A 21,617-nucleotide genomic window follows, 5' to 3' on the forward strand; every position below is an offset into this window, starting at 1 on the left:
GGGGAGGCCCTGGGCCCCTGGATCCGGGTGAGCCTGGGTCCCGGGTCCGGGGGAGGCCCTGGGCCCCTGGATCCGGGTGAGCCTGGGTCCCGGGTCCGGGGGAGGCCCTTGGCCCCTGGATCCGGGTGAGCCTGGGTCCCGGGTCCGGGGGAGGCCCTGGGCCCCTGGATCCGGGTGAGCCTGGCCCTGGGTCCGGGCGAGGCCCTGGGCCCCTGGATCCGGGTGAGCCTGGCCCTGGGTCCGGGCGAGGCCCTGGGCCCCTGGATCCGGGTGAGCCTGGGCCCCGGGTCCGGGTGAGGCCCTGGGCCCCTGGATCCGGGTGAGCCTGGGCCCCGTGTCCGGGTGAGGCCTTGGGCCCCTGGATCCGGGTGAGCCTGGGCCCCGGGTCCGGGTGAGGCCCTGGGCCCCTGGATCCGGGTGAGCCTGGCCCCGGGTCCGGGTGAGGCCGTGGGCCCCTGGATCCGGGTGAGCCTGGCCCCGGGTCCGGGTGAGGCCGTGGGCCCCTGGATCCGGGTGAGCCTGGGTCCCGGGTCCGGGTGAGGCCGTGGGCCCCTGGATCCGGGTGAGGCCACGCGACCCTGGGTCTGGGAGAGGCCACGCGCCCCTGGGTCCGGGTGAGGCCATGCGCCCCTGGGTCCGGATGAAGCTGAATCCTGGGTCTGGGCGAGGCTGTGTGCCCCTAGATCCGAGTGAGACTGGATCCCGGGTCCGGGTGAGGCCGTGGGCCCCTGGATCCAGGTGAAGCCGTGCCCCTGGATCCGGCCGAGACCAAACCAGAGGGAGTCGGACCTGCATTACCACCATTTGTCCACCATCCAGAGCTGAGGGGTCAGTGCCGACATGTACTCATAAGGAACTGGTGGACATTGATATTGGAGCTCAAAAGAACTGTTGGACCAGAAAGAAACTCACTACAGACTGATTCATTTGCCTGTCAGCATAACTATTATTGCTCGTCGCACATTCAATTCTTATAAGTATATCTCTAGTGACACATGATTTCGCTCATCTAGGGGAAATGATGAACAACATAGACTGATGAACAAGAACAGAACCAGAAACAAGGAGGCATCGATCGGACTATCGGGCCTCAGAGGGAGGATAGGGGAGGGTGGGGGGAGGGGGGAGAGATCAACCAAAGGTCTTGTGTGCATGCATATGAGCCTAACCAATGCTTAAGTTCAACAGAGGGTTGGGGCATCCATGGGGAGGGGGGTGGGATGGGAATGGGGGGATGAGGACAAATATATGACACCTTAATCAATAAAGAAATTTAAAAAAAAACAAAAAAAAAAAAAACTTAAACTTCTTCTAACGCCACTTCTTCAAAATAGACTCGCCCAGGCCGTGGTATTTTGTGGAAGAGCCACACTCAAGGGGCCAAAGAGCTGCATGTGGCTTGCGAGCCGCAGTTTGCTGACCACGGCCCTAAACCAACTTATATGTTATGTTTATTGTTTAGTATTGTCTCCTTCTGCTAGAACATAGCACTGTGAGGATAGGAATTTTAAAAAATATATTTTTATTGATTCCAGAGAGGGAGAGAGAGGTAGAAATATCAATGATGATAGAGACTAATCGGCTGCCTCCTGCATGCCCCACACTGGTGGTGGTGGTGGTGGTGGGGGGGATGGAGCCTGCAACCTGGGCATGTGCCCTGACCGGGAATCAAACCATGACCTCCTGGTTCACAGGTCAATGCTCAACCACTGAGCCATGCCAGCTGGGCAAGAGAAATTTTTGACTGTTGTTCCCTGGTGTATCACCATGCCTAGAATAGTGACGTGGTCTACCGTACAGGCCAGAACTTGTTATCAATCCCAACAAGATGAGCAAAGAAATATAGAGTAATTTAATTTAGAGTAAGAAATTTAGAAAAGTTTTGATCAATTTTATATTGACACAACACATTAGTGTGCAACTATCTAGTAAATCATTTTTATTGTTACAAAAGTATCAGACTGTAAATTGAAAATGAATACAATAAACCCCAAACTGGTCTTTCAAAATAGTTTGAGAAGTGCTGGCCCAGAATAGTTCTTGGCACTCAGTGTTAATAATTGTTTCTTGAATAAATAAATGAATAAATAAATAGAAGAACAAATGCCTGAGGAATACATTTTACACAGTAAAATCAGGTAAGATCTATGTATATGTCTGTCAGTCCAGTTAAATAATTTCACTGCTCGGAGTAGTGGCAAAGTGATTTGTATTATGCACTTCCTGAGTATGCTGTGCTTTTCTCCCCTATGTAAGGCTTAAATGGACCAATTAAGAGACTTCTGAGACTCTGACTAAGTGGCTGATGACAGCCTTTGTCCAAGCCCCACATTTGAACACTTCTTTGCATGTCTGCCCTGAGCAGAGCTGGCCTGACTAACTTCAGATTACTTGAACCCTGCCTCCTCCCACACCCCACCGGACCTGGTATATGCATGAAAATAACTATAGTACAAGGCAGGATGTGATAAGTACTATAAGAAATGTCAAAGGGCACGAGGAGGGAGCCATTGTGGACTCTGAAGAATGGAGAGGACTCTGAGAGTGAACAGGGAAGAAGGACCGGTTGGGCATGAACAAAGTCACACAGGAGAAAAAGAACACACTGGGCATGCTTGAAGAATAGAGAATAGTTTGGATATTCTGAAGCACAGAATGAGAGAAAGAGATCTGTAGAAGGCAGTACTAGAAAATAAGATTGGGACCAGAATAGATACAGACTTGAATGTCATGCAAAGAAGCTTAGAGTTCTTAACACCAAGATAACAAAGAATCTGCTTAAAAAATGGGCTGAGGACCTGAATAGACATTTCTCCAAAGAGGACAAACAAATGGCCAATATACATATAAAAATTCATTAATCATCAACTTAAAGCCACAATGAGATATCACCTCACATTTATCAGAATGGCTGTCATCAATACATCAAAAGTCAAGTGTTGGCAAGGATGTGGAGAAAAGGTATTGTTGGTGGGATTGCAAATTCCAAAAAAACTGTATGAAAGTCTCTCAAAAAATTAAAAATATAACTATCATATGACTCAATAATACTACTTCTGGATATTTATCTGAAGAAATACAAAACATTAATTTAAAAAGATACATGCATTCCTATGTTCACTGCAGCATTATTTACAATAGCTAAGATATGGAAGTAACTTAAGTGTCCATCAATAGATAAATGGATAAAGATGTGGTACATACATACAATGGAATACTACTTGGCCATTAAAAAGAATGAAATCTTACCATTTGTAACAACATGGTTGGGCATAGAAGGTATTATGCTAAGTGAAATAAGGTAGACAAATATCATATGATTTCACTTATATGTGGAATCTAGTGAATAAACAAGTAAAACAGAAACAAACTCATAGATTCAGAGAACAAACTAATGGTTGCCAAATGGGAGGGGGCTGAGTGAAAAGGGTGAAGGTATTAAGAAGTACAAATTGCAGTTACAAAATAGTCACGGGGGGTATAGTCAATAATATTGTAATGACTATGCATAGTGTAAGATGGGTACTAGACTTATCAGGAAGATTGCCTTGCAAGTTATAGAAATGTCTAACCACTATGCTATATGCCTGAAACTAATATAATGTTGGATGGCAATGGTAATTGAAAAAAAATTTCTTTACAAGCAACCTAGAGTTGATGCTGGGGCAATGGGAGCCACTGAAGAGTATGAAGGAAGGGAATGTGATGATCAGAGTATGCTTTAGAAAAGCTCCTCAGGCACATGTGCATAAGAGACACTGAAGGAGGGAAATAAAGAAGGTAGGAAGACCACTAGAGCATAAGGAGAAGTAATGATAATGGTGGCAAATTCAATAGAAACCATCTAGGTTGGAAGGAAGGAATAATAATGACAGGAAAATGCATATGAGCCATTTACAGCATGTCAGACGTGAAACAGTAAGTTTGACTTTATGGGTTACTTTCCTAAAAATTGTGAAAAATAACTGTAATCCAACAAGTTCTCTTTAATACTTAGACCAAATACAATATATGTTAGCTCCCCTTGAACTATCCCTCTAAAACTTAATGCTTTACAATAAGTACTTGATTCTTTATTATTCATACTTATAGATTAATTTTGCATTTACATAATATCAATAACAAAAATTACCACACCATAGACATTTTGCTATGCCCTATACTTACTAGTATACTAGCTCATTTATTCCTCAGTATAATCCCTCAGCTATAAACTACTACTTCCTTCATTTTACATGTGTAGGTACTAAGGTAAGGAATTGCATAATTTTATTAACATACACAGGAGAGCAGAGGTTTGAATCTAGGCAGGTCTGACCTCAGAATGTGTGTCTTTGACTAATCAGCCATACCTGAAAATTTTCTTTTCACATGTATTTTAAAGTTACATGTATTTTAAAGTAGAATGCCAAAAGAGACAACAGTCAAAATGAAACAAATAGAAAACAAATCGCAAGATGATAGATTTAAACCAAAACATACCAATAATCACATTAAATGTAAATGGTCTAAACACCCCCAATTAAAAGATAAAGATTGTTTGTTTGGATAGAGAAAAACGTCAACTAAACTCTTACATAATGGATTTTGTTCCACCACCATGTATTTTCCCTAAATTTTCCTCTTTTTGTACTAATCCTACTCCTACCCCATGCTGGCCTTATTCCTGAACAATCTGGCTGTGGGGAAAATATTCCCTTTGACAAATTTATCATTTTCTGTATATCCATTTTAAAAGTTCTGCTATGATACACTCATCCTCTCTTGTCTTTCTTCAGAAGTTTAAGTCCATGTGGACAGAATATCCTCACACTTTTTTATACATTTCCCACTTCATATAGTACTACTTTCTCACTGAAAAAAAATGACAAAGAAGCAATTTGGACAGACCTGAGAAACTATTGCACATTTCAGAAAAATAAATAAGGCCGGCAGTAAGTTGGTATTTTAAGTTGAAAAGTTTTTTTCTTTGGAATGGTCTACATTGTCCTGAGTATCTTTTGGTTCATAAATATTTCTGATAATCACACTTCTATTTAATTTTCCAGAAGTACTGATTTTAGCCACAGATAAGCCCCCAAAATGACTTTTACCATAGCCAAGTGGTTCTCAACCTTTCTAATGCCGCGACCCTTTAATACAGTTCCTCATGTTGTGGTGACCCCCAACCATACAATTATTTTCGTTGCTACTTCATAACTGTAATTTTGCTACTGTTAATGAATCGTAATGTAAATATCTGTGTTTTCCGATGGCCTTTAGCGACCCTGCTAGCGGTTCTCAACCTGTGGGTCGCGACCACTGCTGTAGAGCCTAAGACCATCGGAGAACACAGATATTTACATTACAATTCATAACAGTAGCAAAATTACAGTTATGAAGTAGCAACGAAAATAATTCTATGGTTGGGGGTCACCACAACATGAGGAACTGTATTAAAGGGTCGCGGCATTAGAAAGGTTGGGAACCACTGCCATAGTCTGTAGCAAATAATTTAGAGAAGGGGCCAGAAATAGTTATTTCTCAAATGACTGTGGCGAGATGTTTGTATTCGTGCTGGAAGAATGGCCACGTTGCCAAGAGAGCAGACCTACTCACTAAATCCATATTCTTTACCAAGCCCTAGATTTTGACCTTGAATAATCTGCTCCACTAAAAGCTGGTCAGCTGTTTATCTCTCCTTGAACAAAATGAAGTTTTAAGCAGTTTCTTAATGTAAGATTCTTACAACTAAAAGGAAGAGTATGGCATCTCCTATCCATTTTCTTCCCTCAGAAAAGTAAACTTACATGGCACGGGTAGGTGGCAAACAGCTTCCAGTCTTCATGGCTTCCCAAACCTGAAATTTGTGTTAACACTAGCTCATATTACTATCTGAGTCCCGCCTTCGAGACAGTACTGCCCAAGTAACTCACTAAAAGTACACAGGCAGGCAAATGGTAGAAGCAGCATGCAATCAAATTGTTTTTCTTACCAGGTTTTGCAGGGGCTCCCCTCGAGGGACTCAGTCCTGGGCGACCTGGAGCAGCATGGCATGTCCGAGAAGACAGCAAATCAGTCCCAGACACTGAGTGCTTCAGAAAGACCCAGTAAGAAAAACGTTATTTTTATCCACTGTTAAGACAACTTTAAGGACATGGCTTCCATTTAATTAAGGGGCCTCGACCCCCGATCGTATGGGGAGGAAGCTAAGTATATTGGGGCCATGCTGTCCGTTGCCGCGGTCTCGCATTACAGTTGAGTGGAGGTGCTCTCCGTGGGGACAAATAGTAGCAAAGTCTTGACATCCTTTACTCCATTCATTTACTTTTTCCTCTGACCACATTAACCTAGCCCCTTCTTCAATTAATTATAGTCCAGAATATAAAAATAGCTATGTGCTGATTGTCTCCTATACTTAATGTTTATCCCTAAGAAAGAAAAAGGAAAACCTATAGGAAGGTATTAATCTGCTTAACATTTCTAAGTACATCATCCAAAGGATTTTGTTTTTTTAATCTTACATATGCTCAGCAGAGTTACTGGCAAAAACTGTACATTTTCTTCATTTCATCCTTTCAACATCAAATAGTAGGCAGCAAAAATTGGATCAGACTTCAAAGCCTGCTGTGGGCTCCAAGTCACAGAGAGACGCCTCCATTTCACATATTGAATTCAAGCAGGATATCAAAGTGCTACCAAAGAACCTCGGGTCCTTGCTCAGAAAGAGGCTCTAACATCTGTAGAGAGTGGAGTGCACAGACAAATCACCTCGGGGAGCAGCTAGCATTTATTCTCAGCAGCGAATTCCAGGCTTTTGATTCTCTCTTCACTGTACCTCCCTGTCTCTCTGCTGAACCAAGTTCTTTAGCGAGCTAGGCTTTTGTCTCAAAGACTTCAAAATATCACTAACAGTTTCACGTTCGGATGGCTGGACCGAGCAGCCACAGACAGACTTCAGACCCACCAACTTGGATGAGTCTGAAATAAAGATACACAGTTACTTCGAAATCAAGACATCCAGCTACCTTATTTGGATATCCTGTGAAGACATCATACTCTTTTGGAGAACTCTGGCCTTGTGAATGCCTAGAAACAAAAATAAAAATAATCATAATTTTTTAAAAGGCTTGAAAATGATCATTAAAAAAACTTAAAGAGAGTTGTTTCATTAAGCTCCCAGTGCTTCCCATCGCAGCCCTTGGTTAAAAGGGATGGCGTTGCTCCTACATCCACAGTCAGCCCGAGATCCTAAGACCCAGGAAACTGCCCTTTCTAAAACTGTGTGACCAAATTTGGTTTATTTTCTATTGGGCTTTTACAAACTTTACCAAGAAGCCAACCAAGTTAATGCTAAGCATGCACTGCCCACCCAGCACATTAATCACGTTAGTTGTTAAAATAATTCAAAATAGATTCTGTAGTCAAATAAGTTTGGGAAATGCCGAGGTGAGCAGAGTTGAAGAGCTTTCCTGACTGCAGGCATGATCTTTTACAATTATAATACGCGTTTATGGATTTCTAAAGTAGAGTGGGGGGAGTATGCAGGGTTTTCTAAACTAATTTGACCAAGAAACTTAAAAAGTGATAACCTATTAACATCTATTAAAATACTTGTTACTTGGAGCAAAGTTTGGGGAAAAATCAATTGTGCCGCATTTCCAATTTCTTGTAATTGGAACACATTGTATCAAGTGTGATAATCATAACACACTGTTAAAATAGAAGCCAGCTTTTACAGTTCCTTTCAGGGGAGCCCAGCAGAGTGGAAAGCTGACTAGGGGGAGGAAAAGCTGGGTTCTGAGCCCCGGCCTCAAGATCCCTGATCTCTCTCTCTCTCTCTCTCTCTCTCTCTCTCTCTCTCTCTCTCTCTCCTCTCTCCTACACATATACACACAAAACCAAAATATGTGACTGGGTAAATTTCTCCAGTATTCTGGGTTCTAGTTTTCCTCATCTATAAAATGGATCGAGATAAATTATTCCTTAAGTCTCTTTCAGTTCTATACTAATAATCGTATTCTTTATTTAAACTGACAAACTAATTTTCTGAGAACAGTTCATGGATATTACCTTCCATATGCACCTACTTATAGTAGATTATAACAATAAACCTATTTTTAAAATATCACATCAGTACCTGAGGAGAGGGGACTATACTGACATACTTATTTGTGCCTATATTTGTTTATCATATGTCTCCCGCTATGAAATGCAAGCTCCATGAAGTCAGGGACCAGATTTGCTTTATCAGATCTGTATCAGCACCTAACCCAGTGTCTGGTACATTGTAAGTGGCTCAATAATATTTGACAAGTTGTTGAATGAAAACTAGAATGACTAGTGGACCCCCAAAATATGGGACATGAAGATTAAAATTAATTAGCAATTATATAGCACTCCATATTTTAAAAAATGCTTTCATATATCTAATGAGAATTTCACAACCATTTGAGCTAAGTGCTTTAATTGTCCCTATCACATAGATGAAGAAACTGAAGGTCAGAGAGAGTGAGGAATTTGCTCAGGGATCAAGGTGACTACCTGGTAGAGCTAAGACAATGACACCCTGTTTTTCTGACTACAACCTTCCGCTCTTCCTCTGAACCACGACACCTCTATGCCCTTTGGTTTCTGTGCATCAGCCCAAGGGACTCATTTATTTCTGTCAGCCTAGGTAAGCTCCAGTGGCTGTGGGGCGCCTACAGGAAGGATGGACTCTGATATCCTCTAGGAGTCCTGTTGAGACTTGGAAAACATCTAAGGAAGAGAGTTTGATTGTTGAATTACTATGGGGTCTCCAATTTCTGCCTTTCCTGCACCAATAAATGCATGAACCTCTTAGGAACTCCTCTAAATTGCATCGCTTTTCAGGACTCAAAGCCAGTGGCCGACCCTTCCAATGCTCCATTGGAAGTCAGCTCATCCGTTTGACTCCCTCCTCATTCAAGCCTTTGGGAAAATCTAACGCAGCTCAGGGTAAGGCTTATATGTGTTACTTGGTTTGAAAAGGTGGAGGAGGGGTGGGTAGTTTCCACAGGCAAATAGATGAGAGAGTAGTTGATTAAGCAAAGTGAAGCAGGATTCTTTTCTGAGAGGCTTTCCAGAATTTTTAACTTAATAATATGCACAATGAAACTCCTGAAGAGGAAAAAGATGGGCAGCATTTCCCAGATGCCATTCCAACAATGGAACCCTTCTCCCATGGAGCATGTCGGGGGCCCATTGGTTCTTATAACACATCTTAGGAAACATCGATCTGGGTAGTGCTTATCTGAAACAAATTCCAATTTGCCTTTAAAAATGGTATAAGTCAATATTCTTCAAAGTCTGACTACTTGAACTCCGCAGCAGTTTCATCTGCCTCTGAGACTTGAGACTGGCAGTGAGTGGATAATGCTCTCCAAGGTGCCACAACCAAAATACGGAAATGCACAATAATCACTAGAGTACATGGCACCAGGCACCCGGCAAAGCATGGGTACATGGACAGCTCATGTAATACTTCCAACAACCCTGTGAATGGATTTTTATTTAACTTGAATCTAATCAAAGCTTTAAATCTAATTTGCCATTTACCCAAAACACAGGTATACAGGGACAAGCTAAGACCACAAAGAATCAAGCAGACAAATATAGAAGGTGAGCTATTTTATAAGGACAATTGGCTTGACCTCTTAAAAAGTCAGTGTCATGAAAAAAGGGAGTGTTGTATACCAGAAGAGATTTAGGGACGTAACAGCTTGATGTAATGTAATGTTCTAGATCCTGGCATGGACTGACTGGTGCAAAGGACATCTTAGAACAATTGGAAACATTTGACTATAGACTGGTAAATAAGTGATATTAAGGAACTGTTCACTTTAAAAACGTGATATTGTCTTGAATCTGTTGGGGAAAATTTTTAAAAAAAGAAAACACATGCACACAAGAAACACTGTCCTCGGCCTCCAGTAGAAATCACATGCTAAACTGCAGAAGCAGCGCATCTGGTTATCAAAGGGCAGTGAATAGCAGGTAGCTGTTTCTCTATCCGTGCTTCGCTGCATAGTTCTAGGGCTCCTCGAGCCTCTCTGAAGCCACAACTGAAGTCTCAAGCAGACTGCCTCCAGGGCCTGGTAGCCTGGCTGCTCGGCCGCAGTCAGTTCATTGAACCGTGGGTTCTAGGGGAGACGGAAACTCTCAGTCACTATTGAGAACTCTTCTGCTGGGCATCTGCCTTGAAATGCCCCCAAATGAAATTCACGTCTAATTCCTTCTTCTGAAACCCTGGTCCCAGTGTGACCGCATGAGAGGGCAGAATGAAGGCTGGCTTCTGCGTGCAGGGCTGCTGAGAATGCCTGGCATCTTTCTTCTTCTGCAGCAAAGATCCACGGGGCCAGCTGGCTTTGTCATGCCGGGCTGGCGGCACTAGGCGAAGTGCCTAGGGACTGGGTCTCAGCTTTGCAGGCTCCAAAATTCAGTTTGCCGGTTTGTTGAGGGGTGATGATTTTGGGGGGAGCTGAGTTACACTAACTAAATGCAAAAGAATATTTGAAAAGTAGAAAGCCAGTGAGTGATTTTTACATTGAGCATAATCTGGACTGTACTTTCCCCCTCACTGGTTGGCTGACATACTCTGGAGAATGAATTACACATCAAATTATAACAGAAGAAGCAGGGTGCTCATTGAGGACCTGATCAATCAAGCTGGTCTTGTAACTGGCCTCTTTGACTTTAGGGTTAGAATCAATAACTTTTTTTCTTGGATAGGAGTGGAGACACACTGGTTTTTCTCTGATTCTCCATTTCCTAAACTTCATCTAAGTTTCTTTGTGCAATTTTTATTAACTTTGATAAAATTTGCAACATTATGTCTTATCTTTGATCAATTTTAATTTAAAATGGCTTCTAGACAAACGGAGAAATCCATTAGTCGTTCACACTTGAAAGCATATTCTAATTTTTGAAACAGGATAGGTTGCAGCTAATTCATTGTGGGTTGATTTTGTTAGTTTCCCTGCTGTCTCTAGATTGGGGAGTAGTTATTATATACTCGCATCTTGATAGCCCTGGGAGAAAGGCTCACCCGCATAACCAAGCACATTTGTTCCTGCTTCTTTGATAGGTCTGAAAAAATACCATGTACATGGAGCTTTTAATAAGAGGCAAATTCCTTATTCCCAAGAAGCAGCGGTCAATCAGCCCTGCAAAAGGTATGCTCAGACCAAGAATTTTTAAACATAATAGGAGCCCCTTGAATATCAAGGAAAGCAAGCTTTAGATGAGTCATACACATTTCCTTACGAAGTTATTACAATGAAAGATAACAGAAAACATAAACATCTTCAGAAATGGCTCCAGTAAGTTCAGGCTCTGAAGGTAAATTAAGACATTTAAGGAATGACATCAGAGAAGGGGACACGGCCCTTGTAAAGCATGCCTTGTTGACCTGAGCACAACAGGATTTCCATGAACTGGCCAGAGGTTGAACCCCAATTGGCAACTCGGGTGTTCTTATTTAGTTCTTACATGGAATGTGGACATTCTAAGGGCTGAGGGCATACATGCGGAATGATACGCAGATTTGAATCTCCCCACTTTGTCACTATGCATCTGCTCTTTCCTGATTTGCACCAGCTAGGTGTCACCGCATATTTTTATTGTTTATGTTTATTTAAGTAATGTTGGAGGCACAGAGGAGTGTAAGGTAATAAAAATTTTTAAGAAGAACAAATTAGCATGTCAAAAATGCATAAGTTAATCATCTTTTATTACGAAGGCTGGAAAGCTGGGGTTTCTAGAATGCCTTTTTGTGTTCTATTTACCACCACCACCACCACCACAAATACGTGTTTGCCCAGCTCTCACTAAATCTCCTTAGGTTTGTCTTCATGCTGTTCCATTTCTGCCTGGAATGCTATCTCCTCTCCTGGACACCAGCCATTGCATCCTTCCCTTCAGCTCACGTATCAGCTTCTCCAAAGAGTCTTTTCTGCCCCAACCCCCACCCTGCCATCTATCTCTTCCACTCTGGGCAGGGTTGGAGGCTCCCAGGTATATTCACATAAACTACTGGGCATAAACACACCGAAAAGCTGGTTCTGGAACTGACCTGTTTGATGCCACACCCTGACCAATCAAAAGTGTCTACGAATCACCTACTGAAGGTGAGCTTTAACGGATTTTGATCAAGGGAGGGAGAGCAAAGAAGAGCATTGACTTTTCAGCTATCCAAGGTGTTCCCATTGCTGGGCTCAACAGTTTGTCTTTTCTTCTTAATTTTTAGTTGATGAATATGCTCTAAATTCCCAAGTGACCTGAATATCACCAATCACTAATCAACAAAAGTATAGCAATAACTGACGTTCTCCTCAGAGTAAATGCTTAAAAGAACTGGTGTCAAAATGTTTCCCTTTTTTTTGGATTAAAAATAATATATATTCACTGATATAATGAATATCATTACAGATATTCACGGAGAAGAAAATAAAGATCAGAGATAATCTCCACACCCAGAATTAATTACTGTTAACATGTTGGTGTATGTGTGTTTTTTTTTTTTCCGGATGCTTTTCTATGCATATAATACACATTTAAAAACAATGTCTCATACAATATTTACTATTTTAATCTACCTTTTATAATTATGAGCATCTTTCCATATATTTGTATTTAATATACACATATGCAAGTATGCATGTATGCCAATAGTATGGCTAAATCACTAGGTGATTATCATAAGTGGTTTAACTAATCTCTTACGTTTGGATATTTAAGATGTTCCCAGTTTTATCACATTATAAATAATGGATCATTAAATATTCTGTGCATGTAGTTATGAGTACTTGTCCAATTATTTCCCTAGAATAAATATTTTTTCCATTGATTTTTAGAGAGTGAAAGGGAGGGAAGGAGGGAGGAGAAGAGAGAGAGAGAGAGAGAGAGAGAGAGAGAGAGAGAGAGAGAGAGAGAAACATTGATGTGAGAGAGACACTCAATTGGTTGCCTCCTGGCTGGCACTCTAACCACTGAGCAACAGCAGTCAGGGCCCTAGAATAAACCTTAAAATGTAAGACTATGTGGGACTAATTACTCCTTGACCCTGCTCGCTGTGCCAATTGTGGGAGTAAGTTTCTCCTTGATCCTGCTCGACTACACCAACTGTGGAGTGCACAGGTCCTCTGTTCCCCTGCCAGGAACTGGACCTCGGTGGACACCGGGTATTAGATGGAGAAGACATGAGAAGTCGCAGGCATATAAGAGAGTCTTTACTGAGGAGCCAGTGGCCATGTAGCCATTGCTACTAAGGAGCCATTAGCAGTTCTTCAAAGTAGCCGTACAGAGGCAGCTCTTACTAATACACTAGCAAACACAGGAGCCATCCTAGCAAAAACAGCCAGCACCAGCTGGTCAGTAATACATCTTCCCCACAACATAGCCCCACACTGGCTGGTCAGTAACATACTTTATACCAACTTAGACAAAAGAGGCTTCTCACCAAATAGTGACATTAATACTTGGAATACAGAAAGGCACGCCTGTGCATTGGGTACAGTATAATCGCTGTGTCCTTGCTCAGATTGGCCTTGAACATCCGGCGTACTCTGGACAGGGCCCCCACAGTCAAACTGGCCTTGAACATCTGGCATACTTTGATAGGGCTCCCACAGACTATTAGGTCAAAGGGTGAGCAAATTTTTGCTTATTTGAAGGCTTTTGAATTACATCATCAAATTCTCCTTTAAAAAGCAATAAATAAATAAATAACACTTACATCCACAAAAGTATGAAAGGACCCATTTCCCACCATATCACCAACACTGTGTAGTATCAGTCTTTTTAATTAGGCTTACCTCTTTGGCAAAAAAAAAGGGGGGGGGAGGATACTTCATTATTATTTTAATTGGCATTTCTTGAATTCTAACAAGGGGAAAATATTATTCCTGGGCTTTTAATATATGATGTGAAAGAAATACAGACTATAGGAGAAGTAAAAACAAACAATAATGGTGCAAAATAAGATCACCATTATTGTAGGAAAAAGGGGGAAACTAGAAGTAACGATCACAGCTTTTATATTATTTTTTTCTCATTAGGTTTGTCTACTTGGTGACTTTTATAAGGATTTTGAATGAATACTTGTATCACACCCAAACACTTTCATTGCTGAATGAGTGGAATATATAAGTTATACTTAAATATATGGATTTTTTTGCTCTTGGACATACAATTATTTTTAAGTTTTAGAACATGGCTCAAGAAGGGGGTCCTAATGGTGACAGGAGAATATTTGACTTTGGGTGGTGAGCATATGGTGCAATATATAGATCTTGTAATATAGAAACCCACACCTGAAACCTATATGTTCATGTTGATCAATGTCACCCCAATACATTTAATTTAAAAAAAGAACATGGCTCAAGGACAGATTCATCAAAGTGACTCAAAAAGGCCGATAAATATTTCATAATGGCATTGCTCTAAATTAGCACTACTTACTTATGTACTCATGCTAATTTCCCAAATCCCACTGAGCCCTTTAAATGTGATATTTATTTGCCTCACTGTTTTTCCTTAACCATGAGCCCATAACAGCCTTAATTTGCCAGTTTTTGCATTCTCATTTTTCCCTATTTCACTACTCCTGTGCAGGCAGCTGTCACTGTATGTAGTCTACGATAGGAGCAAAAGGCTTTTCTTCTTTCTGCTGAGAATGCTTGCTTTATTGGACAAAAGGGCACTTGATCAAGAGCCATCCATAAAACCTACTCCAGTTCTTGGTCAGCATCCAAGGGAGCTGAGAGAAAACCCAGCCTCAGACCCAGAGATGGAATTAAGATGCAGTAGTGAGCATCATCACCCAAAATAATGCATGGCCATGGGCTGAGGGCCACAGCACAGCCTGAACGGCTGAACCACGCTTTACTATGCTGAGGACTTGACTGGGTCATCTCATTTAATTCTCACATCAGTGCTGGCAGCATAGGTACGACCAGGGTACCCATTTCACAGCCAAAGCGTGAGCTGTTTAAGTAACCTGTCCAGGTCACACCCCAAGATACAAATCCAGAGCTGGTTACACGGAGCCTGTGCTCTCAGCATCCAGTGCCATTTTATTACAGGACTCTTCCCGATTGTATTTGGGATCTTAAGGAATGACACCGGGGTCAACTAACAATTAGTTCTAGAGGCAGATTAAGTTAAGCTGAGCTATATCTGCAGATACCCCTTGACTTTTTACTTACCTTGTGTCTATTGAGTTAGTAACAAGCCTTTGAGATTCTGAATGATTATGAGAATGATGTATATTACGTGTGCAATATAACGTCCTCAGTAGCCTCACAGACACCATTCACTCATTCCACAAATATTTGCTGAGCACCTTCAATATGTCTCCTACTATAATCGGGGATATAGCTGATCCAAGATCCCTATGCTCGTAAGAACCTATATTCTAGGTGAGGCAAATAATAAAAATAAATAAGTAAATATGAAAGCATATTAAACAGAAGTGCCAAAGAAGAAAATTAAAGCTGGAAAGGGGTACGGGAATTGTTCGAGGCAGCATCTGCAATTTTAGCCTAAGTGGCTACAGAAGGTGACATCTGAGTGAAGTCCATAATAAATAAATGGGAATTGATGTCTTTGAATGTGTTTTTAATCAAAAGCTCTTAAAAGAGAAAAAAAAACCACTATGTATTATGGCACACAGAGGTCAGAGGGCTGTTGTCAACACTTGGTAAAGGTTTAGCAACACATTTCATGATATATATTCATGATATACAAATACATATTCATGATATATTAGTTCCAAAGAACTTGGACTAGTGTTTCCAGATAAAATACAGGACACCAAGTTAAATTTGAATTTCAGGTAAACAATGCATAATTTTTAGTATATACTTTTTCAAATACTTTTTGGGACATAAAAAATAATTGTTGCTTATATAAAATCCACATTTAAATGCATTTTCATTTGCTAAATGTGGCAACTCTAAGTTGGACAAATTAGCACTACAGCTCCTTCATCTGCAAAATAGAAATAAAAATTATTGCCAAGCTGGGGGAAAAGAATTACATTTGTTCTTTCAGGCAGAACAAAATAAAAACATAAGACAAAGGATTTTTAAAGGATTAAATTAAGAGAGGTACACACGGTCAGAATGTTGAAATAAAATATATACTTAGTAAGGTGTTATACTTATTGTTTATAATTTTGTACTTCTGAAAGACAAATCCCTGAATTTGGGAACTTCAGGTTTGAGAGAAGGGAGAATGATAATGACAGCTTTCTGGAGTATTTCTTTCTGTAACCTGTCTCTCCTTTGGGTGGGATCACAAGGTAATTTGTGGGTTGAGTTACTTTTTAGTTACATTTGTAGTACTTTAAAGACTGAATTAGCCCTAGCCGGTTTGGCTCAGTAGATAGAGCATCGGCCTGTGGACTGAAGGGTCCCGGGTTCGATTCCCGGTCAAGGGCATGTACCTTGGTTGCGGGCACATCCCCAGCAGGGGGTGTGCAGGAGGCAGCTGATTGATGCTTCTCTCTCATCGATGTTTCTAACTCTCTATCCCTCTCTCTTCCTCTCTGTAAAAAATCAATAAAATGAAAAAAAAAAAAAAAGACTGAATTAGGCCCTGGCAGGTGTGGCTCGCTGATTGGGCATTGTCCCCCACACTGAAAGGTTGCTGGTTCAATTCCGGGTCTGGGCACATGCTTGTGGTCTTGGACTCGATCCCTTGTAGGGGGCATACAGGAGGCCGCCAATCAATGTTTCATTTTCACATTGATGTTTCTCTCTCTCTCCCTCTCCTTTCCTCTCTCTCTAAAAATCAATTAAAATCCTTACAAAATTAAACAATAATAAAAGAGACTAAATTATGCCAGGTTATAGATCTGCGGAGGCAAAGAACACTTCAGGGACCATTTATTACATACCAGAGGCCCGGTGCATGAAATTCATACATGGGGGGGGCAGTCCCCTCTGGGGACCAGCAGTCGGGCATCCCTCTCCCAATCCGGGACCTCTGGGCTCCTAACCCCTTGCCTGCCTGCCTTATCGCCCCTAACCACCCACCTGCTTGCCTGATTGCCCCCAACCACTCTGCCTGCCTGCCTGATCACCCCTAACTGCTCACCTGCCTGCCTGATCGCCCCTAACCACTCTGCCTGCCTGCCTGCCTGATCACCCCTAACCACTCTGCCTGCCTGCCTGATTGCCCCTAACTGTTCACCTGCCTGCCTGCCTGATTGCCCCTAACAGCCTCTGCCTCAGCCCTACTGCCATGGCTTCATCCAGAAGGACGTCCAGAATGATGTCCAGAAGGTCGTTTGGCTGTCTGGTCTTATTAGCATATTACCCTTTTATTATTATAGATTTTTCATGCTGTAAGTGGGTAAACTAAGTTCCAGGGATGGGAAGGTAATAAGATCTGTCCAAGCAAGTCAGAGGGAAAGAGAGAGGTCTGACACCTGCATTCTTTATATGATGCTCTTGTTACCCCCAAAAGAAAATATTTAACCCAGTTTTCCTCCTTTAATTCTGAAAGTAGTACTGAGGTGCATGATGAACATGGCACCAAATGATGAGGCCCAAAGACAGGAGAGGTGGAGGGCAGGAAGAGAGGGGGGAACATTTTAGGGAATTTTTAAAAATGCAGTAAAAAGTGTGAACAGGATTGTGAGTAGTGACTGATCAGCTCCACCACAGTGGAGAAGCTCCAGGACAGACACCAACCAGTGCAATGCTGATATGGACAGACATTCAGGTGTGGCTGGAAGGGTCAGGATCTAAAGAGAGAGTTGCTGATGAATTGCCCTGTCTAAAGGGAGGAAGTAGCACTAACTTATTTTTTTTAACTTTTTGTTTTTACTTAATTTCATATTTGTAGAAAAGAGGCAAGAATAGTATGGGGGATTCTGTATATTCTTCAACAGATTCTCCAAATATTAGCAATGTTCACATTTACCTTACCCACCTCCTCTCTCTCTCTCTCTCTCTCTCTCTCTCTCTCTCTCTCTCTCTATATATATATATATATATATATATATATATACACACACACACACACACACACATAATTTTTTTCTGAACTATTATTTTTTTGTTAATCCTCACCTGAGGATATTTTTCCATTAATTTTCAGAGATAGAGGAAAGGAGGGAGTAAGGAAGAAAGAGAGAGATATGGATGTGCGATAGAAACATCAATCATTTACCTCTCATACACACCGGGGATGGAACCCACAACCTAGGTATGTGCTCTGACGAGGAATCAAACACGCAACCTTTTTGTGCAGAGGATGATGCTCCAACCAACTGGAACACCCGGCCAGGGCTTTCTGAACCATCTGTTGTCAGTTGTACTTTATACTCCTTTATTCCTAAATATTTCCGTGTGAATTTCTTAAAAGCAAGGGCATTCTCTTATCTATATATACATAAAAGCCTAAGCAACCAGCCGACCAGCCGGTAGCTATGATGTGCAATGACCACCAGGGGGCAGAGGCTCAATGCAGCAGCTGCCTAAAGACAGCAACTTTGCAGAGTGCCCTCTCGCACTCCGGGACCCCTCAGGGGATGTCGGACTGCTGGTTTTGGCCCGATCCCTGGAGGCCAGGCCAAGGGACCCCACCTGCCAGAGGGATCCTGCTCACTTCGCAGATGCCCTTCGAGCCCTGGTGCCGCCCCAGGTGCGGCTGGCCGGGGAGGGACCATGGGAAGTTGGCTCCAGAGTGTGTCTGGCCCGTCTCACCCAGTCCTGCCCTACCAGCCAGCTTCTAATTAATTTTCTTTCAATGTGCACGAATCCGTGCACCAGGCCTCTAGTCTGATTTATAATAAAGTAATAAAATCACAAGATTAATATTAATATCATACTATTATCTAATGCATCCAATGCCAATTTTGCCCATGATGTTTTCTACAGCAAAAGAAAATGCTGGGTCATACACTGCATTCAGTCGGCATGTTCCTTTAGCCTCCTTTCACCTGGAGCAGTTCCTCAGTCTTCCTTTGTGCTTCATTTTGGAGCTTACAGGCCATTTTGGAAGAGGTCCCTCTGTTTGGTTTGTCTGCTGTTTCCTTGTGATTAAATTCAGGTTATGCACATTTTGCATCCACCGAAGTGATGTTGTGTTCCTCTCAGTGCATCTTATCAGGAGGCACATGCTGGTGATACCAACTTTCATCACTTGGCTAAGGTGGTTGCTGCCAGGTCTCCCCACTGCCCTTTTACCATTAATGAGTATCTCATGGAGATTTACTGAGACGGTGAAAATAACTTGTTACTCCTTAAATTTTCACATACTAATTTTAGCATCCGTTGATGATTCTTGCCTGAGACAATGATGACTGGATAATTTTCTGTTTTCATTATTTCCCCTATATTTATTATTTCACATTCTATTGCAGTGAAAAGCTTACTCTCTTTTTCCTTCCTTTCTTCCTCCCCGCTCCCTTCCTCCCTTCCTCGTTTCTTTTTCTTTCCTTCTCTCTCTCTATCAGTGTGGTTTATAAATTCTTATTTTATTCAATATATTATTTTCTTTCATTATCATTATTTACTCTGATACTCAATTTGTCCTCAATTTGGCACGGGCTTAACTTTAAAGGGGTGGGAGTAACAGTCTTCAAAATGACTACTTCAGAAAAAAATGCATAACACTAAGGACTATATCAAGAAAGGTGGATTCCTCGAAGATAACAATCATTCTCCTTATCACTACTAGTGAGTGCTTTTATGTGTCAGGTGGAATGCCATGCAGTTTGTATTTAATTCATTTAACTTTCAAGATGTGGTGAGGTAGATATTGCGCCATTTCTTTTTCTATTTAAAGACGAGGAAATGAAGGCTCTGAGAAAATAAGTTCATCGAGGCCTGGTTAACTCCAACCCCACCAGGTAACCCAAAGGATAGGTGTGGAACCCCTCAGGAGAGGAAAAGGTCTTAGAAAGAAGGCTGAGCAGTTGTTCCCTCAGGTAGCTGGACATTTTTTCCTGGGACCTCAAGAGTCATCTGAACTTTTCCATTTTTACAAATGGAGCAGATGGAAACTGCCTCCAGGTCCGTCATTCCTCTGGGAACCTCCCTAACCTGCTCTGTGGAAACCATCCACTCCTGCCCGAAACCCAGTGAGGAAAGCACAAAGGAAGCTCGTTTGTGCCCATGTCGGCTGACAGAATCCAGAAAGACGGGACTTGGCCGAGTTACCCAGGGAAGCGTTCCCAAGGGTCAAGACAAGTAAAAGCCACATTCAGGAGGGGAAGAGAAAACAAAGGAACAGTAGCGCAGGGATGGTTTAGAAATTCAGTACCTACTTGATTCTATAGCTCCTGGGTGGACAAGAGTGGAGGCTTTACCCTCCCCGCAGGCTAACATACGAGGTCCTTCTTTCTGCTACGACACCACTGCTTCCACCACCACACTGTCACTCTTAATACCAGATTTTAGGTTTTATGAGAACGAGCTTAGTTAGGCGAAAGAAGTATGTGGCATGCTACTGAAACAAGGCAAACAAGGGCCTGCCTGAGAGGGGAAAGCACAGTTGGGTCTGAGAATAACCTCCCAGGAGGAGCAAACTAAAAATAAAAGACAACAAGGTGCTTCCTGCCAGCCAGCAAATCCAATAAGCAAAGATGCCTCAACCTGGCGCCGGGTAGTTAACAGTCGGCCTGACTCTCTCCACCCGAGCCGGCCATGTGGTTCTCAGAGCTAACAGCTGCCAAGCAGAACCCCTCAGATTAACCCATAGGTGGTGTTGAACCACTTCCCATTAAGATATTTGCAAAGCAAACAAAAATGATAGCCCCACTCTGAGCGCTGGGAGCCGGCCAGGAGCGCTGGCTGTTCTTGTTGACACATAGAGCTCTCCAGGGAGGGTCTAAGCCAGAGCGCGGAAGGCCAGTCCTGCCTGCGTCTCCAGACTGTGTTGATCTTAGGCCATTAGAATCCTGGTATCAGGGACTGTTTATTATCTAATTTCCCAATCACAGCAGTTGTTAGAGCTCTGTTTCACCAGAGCTCTCTATTTCTCTCTGTTTCCCCCGACCTGACCTACCCCATTCAGATGAAAAGAAAAACTCCAACCCTCCTCCTGTTTTGTCTACTCATCCAGGAGACGAGTCTGAGAAGTTACTGAGATGCACACACCGAGTGTGGCATTGCTACTGTCAACAGTTTCTGTGGGGAAGGCTTGCTCGGGTTCCTTCTTAACTTAAAGTGACTGGCGCAATGCTAACGGGAAATAAGCTGGCATATCTGTGTCCTACAGGTAGGAGCCAACTGCCATTTAATTCACAAAATACACTTGGAACTGAAACACTATTTTTTCCTTCTAAGCCATCTATAGAGGCATCTATAATAATAAAAGGGTAATATGCTAATTAGACCAGATGTCTTCCGTACGTCATCCCATACGTCCTTCCTGATGAAGCCGGGGCCAGAGGGAAGCCAGCCCGGGATCAAGGCCAGAGAAGAATATGGAATAAAGTTAATAAGGCCGTGGAAATGTAAAAAGTTTTATCTTTTTTTTCAACCTGTAGGATTATACTGTCGGTTTCTTTAAGTGCTCATAATGAAACACTTTTTATAGAATTTACTTTTACATAAATATTGTTTTCAACTTGAGTAAGTTTTTTTTTCTCGTTTATTTTC

At 42.1% G+C, this 21,617-nt stretch overlaps 1 protein-coding gene across 1 annotated transcript in view; it reads right to left on the bottom strand.

Annotated features, from left to right (window-relative positions):
• Nucleotides 1-21,617, bottom strand: part of MYO3B (myosin IIIB) — a gene marked incomplete at its 3' end in the record, with an annotated part of 367,317 nt that overhangs the window by 89,507 nt on the left and 256,193 nt on the right. The window contains exons 30-31 of the mRNA XM_079782950.1: nucleotides 7,008-7,068; nucleotides 5,975-6,074 (exon numbers count right to left, since the gene is read on the bottom strand). Coding sequence (XP_079639076.1) covers nucleotides 5,975-6,074; nucleotides 7,008-7,068 — 161 coding nt within the window. The remainder of the gene's footprint in view (nucleotides 1-5,974; nucleotides 6,075-7,007; nucleotides 7,069-21,617) is intronic.

The sequence above is a fragment of the Cnephaeus nilssonii genome (genome assembly GCF_951640355.1).
Source record: "Cnephaeus nilssonii genome assembly, chromosome: 10".
NCBI classification, from domain to species: domain Eukaryota; kingdom Metazoa; phylum Chordata; class Mammalia; order Chiroptera; family Vespertilionidae; genus Cnephaeus; species Cnephaeus nilssonii.